A 4873-nucleotide genomic window follows, 5' to 3' on the forward strand; every position below is an offset into this window, starting at 1 on the left:
CCATGCCTATTTCTTCTCTCTTGGCTTGCCTTTGCTCCGGTTCTGCTGTGGTAAATGACTTCCAGAGTTGCTGGTGGGCTTTATCTCTGCCCAGAGCCTAGAGGAGTTACTACTCTCCGTTGGAATGTCTGGGTTAGGCTTTTCTGGAGCATAAGGATTTCATTTGATTTCAGTTGGGTAGAAATCAAATGTCTTAAGTTTTTGTCTTTCTCACTGGCAGCTCTTCAACTGGGTATTCGCAACCCAGTCCGTGTGTCGCAACCACAGAAAACCAGCAGGATGGCTGCAAACAAGAGTAAAAGCCAGAGCTCCTTGGCCCTTCATAAAGTGATCATGGTTGGCAGTGGAGGGGTTGGCAAGTCGGCCTTGACACTTCAATTCATGTATGATGAGGTAAGACACGCCAGGCACAGGCGCCTTCGTCCCGAGTCTGCTGTAGCAGTGTCCCTCCTTCAGCGGTGTTCACGTGCCCACTCCTTCTTGCACATAGAAGATCGTGGGGCAAATTCATGTTAAGGAGGTTTCCGAGTAGCTTTATCAGGGATCTCACCAGCGTGAGATCAGGATTGCTGATTTTTGGTAAGTAATTTCAACTCTGGCAGGAATGTGAGGGGCCCCTGCTTGCATTATTTCCATTGTTATACTTTGAGCTGTCTTTTTGACAGGCACAAGAGAGGGAGGAGGGACCTTTGCACAGATATTTCTAAAGAATGGGTCTGATACATAGCTTTGCGAGGGTCTATTTTGGGAGCTGTTGAAAGGGAGAGGTAAATCGTCATAAGATTTCATCCTTTCTCAAGTGGTAGACTTCAGGTTCTGCCTTGCAGCAAGGGAGGGCTTGCACCATCTTTGCCCGAAATGTCCATCACTTAACATGGATACTGTAACTAGTGCTGAGTCCAGTGTGACGGTATTGGATTCCTGTGGCAACGAATGTCTCTTCTTGATGACCATTGCGGGTACTACAAGCAGGGTATTCAGATTAGAGCTTAAACGGCAGGGCCTCTCACTTGCATCACATTTTACATGGTCATGTGCTTTACAAAATTTGTGAAACAAAGCTATCGGAACAATAATTGGTTAAGATCATTCTCCCTTTTCATTAGACTTTCCATCTGTCCAGCTTCCTCTTATTTTGGATGGTGTCGGAGTGGCCATGGCACTTTTAGAATCTAGCTGAGGGAAGTCGAATTAAGGATATGTTTAGCTGGAGGTTAGTGGTATGTATTTATGTGGTTTGAAGTCACTTTTGGGCTGCGGTTGTTATTACTAGCCGTCCTAGTGCAGGAATAGCTTCCAGAAATATTCCTACAGCCCACTGTGCTGACTCACCTGGCACTGTGATATGAGCTGCAGCGCTAGGGTGTATCTTGGTATGAACTTGTCCTATGGCACCTGGCACTGAATGTGTGGGCAGTGGAGGAGAAACAAGGGTTGAAACATAGGAATCTACAGACTAGTCTGGAAAGGCTTCCAGATCTTACAGGGAAGCTCAAGAGAGGTACCCTAAACTTGACAGTAGTCCTACAACTTTCATTTCTAGTAATGTCAAGTAGTTGTGAAGCTGAAAAAACCTTTCTAAACTATCAATAAAATAAAAATTTGGATCAACGAGGCTAGAGGAAAGACTAAATTTTTTTTATTCTTTGTAGGAAATATTTCAAAATCACTGGCATATGACAAGATAATCAAAGAATATACAGCAAACAAACAAAAAGTAGGATGGTGTTCTGGAGGTATGCCAGGCAATTAATTAATAAAAATATGTTATTTGGCTGGATTTTGTAACGTAAGCGGTATTTGTGTTCTCTATTGCTGTGTAACAAATTATCACAAATTCAGCAGCTTAAAACAACGTATATTTTTTACCTACAGTTTCCAGGTGTCAGGAATCTGGCTTGGCTTAGCTGAGACCCTGAGCTGCTGTGCTCAGGGTCTCACAAGGCTGCAGTCGGTGTCAGCTGAGACTAGGAGCTCACCTGAGGCACGGGTCCTCTTCCAAGCTCTCTAGTTGCTGGCAGCTCCTAGAAGTGGCCATAAGTCCCTGCTACCAGACCCTTCTCATAGGTATTTTATACCATGGCCACTTGCTTCTTCAAGGCCAGCAGGAAGGTCTCTGGTTAGCTAAGACAGATTCTTATAGAAGGAAATGTAATCATGTGGTAACCTTATGCCCATTGTCATATTCTGTTGGTTAGAAGCCGGTCACAGGTTCCTCTGCATCCAAGGGGATGCATCATATAACAGCATGACTCATTGAGGGTCACCTGAGGGTATGTTCGCCACAGTATTTGTCCACTCAAAAATTTTATGATGGATTTCAGTTTCCCCTTCTAGATATTCATTTTTCTATCCAATATTATATGTGTAATTTTATATTTCTTAAAGAGAGGCCCAAGATGAATAAGCTTCAGACCAAACCCTTGATCTCCTTCTGGAGATCTTATCATGAGAAACCTGCTTTTCTCATGATGCTTACATTTTGATGCTTACATTTCTTTATCTTATAAAAGGGGCCAAAATTGGGAAATCTAGTGGAATTTGCTTAATTTACCCACACATTTTTGCATCAAAGAGGAGATATAAATTTTGAAGTTTTGGAAATTTTTGTTTACTTGTTTGGTTTTGCTTATTAATGTGATTTACCTACTATAAATTCTTTTCTGTAACAGAGGCTGAGGAGGAAGAGAGAGTGAGGAGAGGATTCAGATGAAGGAGATAGGATTAAAGGCGTAGTTAGTTCATGAGATGAGGGAACGGGATTTTGTCCCCTTAAGGAATGAATAATTGGCCATGTCTGAGATATTTTTGATTATCTCAACTGGAGGGCGAGTACTACCAGCATCTAGTGGGTACATGCCAGGGATGCTCCTTAACATCCTACAGTGCACGGGAGAAAACTATCCCATCCAAAATGTCCATAGTACTTCTGTTGAAAAATCCAGGATTAGAGGCAGAGCTTGGAGACTAGGATTTTTCTGCTCAGCACTGCTGCTGGCACCGTGCGACACTAGGAGTCTCGTCTGGATTTTTTATGTTTATGATGTTTGTTTGTATGTGGCAAGAGGGAGGGAAAAGATGCATGCAAAAGAATCAGGAGTGTTTTCTTCTTAGTTTCTTCAGAGAAACAACAGAAAGTTATGCTTGACCTTAGGCTGTTTTTCTCATGGGCTAACACATTTGAGGACCAGAAGACAGCAGTACGTTTTGAAGAAATGGTAAAATAAAATCAGATCAAGGGAAGACGAGAGATGAATTGATGTGCACTTATGGAAGTCTTTACTTGATTTCTAAAACAGTGCTGTCTAATAGAACCTCCTGATAATGAAAGTGTTCTATATCAGTATTGTCCAATAAAGGTGGCTACTGAGCGTTTGAGACATGGCTAGTGGCTACTATATTGGACGGCATTCCAGAATCATAATTTTAGAGCTTGAAGAGACCGTAGCAGTTATGCCCTAAACCTTGCTGGTCATAGAATCTCCTGGGGGACCTTTTATTAAATACCTTCTGAATAACACTTCTGGAGTTGAGAATTGGGAATCTTCTTTTTTTATAAAGCCTTCCCAGCAATTCTAACACATGGTCAGGTGTGGTAACTCCTGCCCGAAAGTCCAGCATGTTTTCATAGAAAAGGAAACTGAGTCATATACTTGTTGAAGCTAGTTGTCTAAAGTCTCATGGTCCATTCAAACTCTTTGTGGTCCAATGCTTTACTTTTTGTGTTTTTAAAAATTTCCCTCATTTGGTAGAATTGCCATGAAAATTGGATTATGGAAGGAGTCACAGTCCCAGAAGTCTTTATTTTTGTCTGAGTTCTGACTTTGAGAAAAATTAGAGATTTTTAACCAGTTTATCCTTGACCTAACATACTTGAAGACTTTTTAAGTTATTTGCCAATTCTGGTAGTGTGATGTTGGTGATGGGGAGAATTTAGCAGCACCTGCTTCAGACTTTCAGTGGCTGGCAAGGTCGGCATAGACGTGGCTTAGTAACAAGGGGTCTGTGCAAAGTTCATCTTAGATTTGTGCGTATTGGGCATCTGAAACTGAATCACACACAGCTCAACGAGGCCAGCGGTGTGGTTCATCTTAACAGATACCAAGGCTTAGGGGATTTCCTATTTCTAGTGGAAAAATGTGAACACCAACGTTGTAAACCAATGTTCTGATAATAAGCACACTTTTCACTGGCACAGAGGTATGTATTCATATCAGGGCATTCTGACTTTTAGTGTCAAAGGAGTCATGGAACTCTTGTTGATTTTAACCTTGAAAGCTCAGAAACATGCAATTGAGATGCTTTATGGTGGTATTCAGAGATTTGCACTAGATGGCTTGTGGGGGTTGGTCATATATTTGTCTCTTTGGAAAGGAGTTAAAAGACGGACACTATAATGAAGCATAGGCAAATTTTCACATTTTCTCTATTTTAAGATAATAGTATAACTATAAGGGAACCTAATACGAAAAATCTTTTGGTATTTTTATTTTTAGGTTTAAAGTCATTTAAACTCGTATCTCTTAATTGGTAATATAAGTCTCTTTTTAAGGGAGTTCTTCAAAGGGCCCGTAAGTTCAAATTGGTATTTTCAATTCAATTTTGAAATTTTAAAAAAATTAAATTACAATTTTATAAAGATATAATTCACACAACATGAAATTCACCTTTTTAGAGTATACAATTCAATGATTTTTAGTATATTCACACAGATATACAAGGATCACCATCATATAAATTTAAAACATTTCATCACTCCTTCTGCCCAAAACCCTACTTATTAGTAGTCATTTATTATTATTGCCCCCCCCCCCATTCCTGGTTCTTGACAACCACTTTCTGTTTTTATGGATTTGCCTATTCTAGACATTTT

At 40.5% G+C, this 4873-nt stretch overlaps 1 protein-coding gene across 4 annotated transcripts in view; it reads left to right on the forward strand.

The window, feature by feature from the left end:
- The window catches only part of RALB (RAS like proto-oncogene B), a 45515-nt gene that overhangs the window by 28716 nt on the left and 11926 nt on the right, over positions 1-4873 (forward strand). The window contains exon 1 of one of the 4 annotated variants that reach the window (XM_011366105.2): positions 199-393. The exons of the other annotated variants lie outside the window; for them this stretch is intronic. Coding sequence (XP_011364407.1) covers positions 280-393 — 114 coding nt within the window. The 5' untranslated portion in view covers positions 199-279. Of the gene's footprint in view, positions 1-198; positions 394-4873 lie in introns of those variants that run through there. 4 annotated transcript variants of the gene reach the window in all.

The sequence above is a fragment of the Pteropus vampyrus genome, unplaced genomic scaffold, assembly GCF_000151845.1.
Source record: "Pteropus vampyrus isolate Shadow unplaced genomic scaffold, Pvam_2.0 Scaffold120, whole genome shotgun sequence".
In the NCBI taxonomy this organism is placed as follows: Eukaryota; Metazoa; Chordata; class Mammalia; order Chiroptera; family Pteropodidae; genus Pteropus; species Pteropus vampyrus.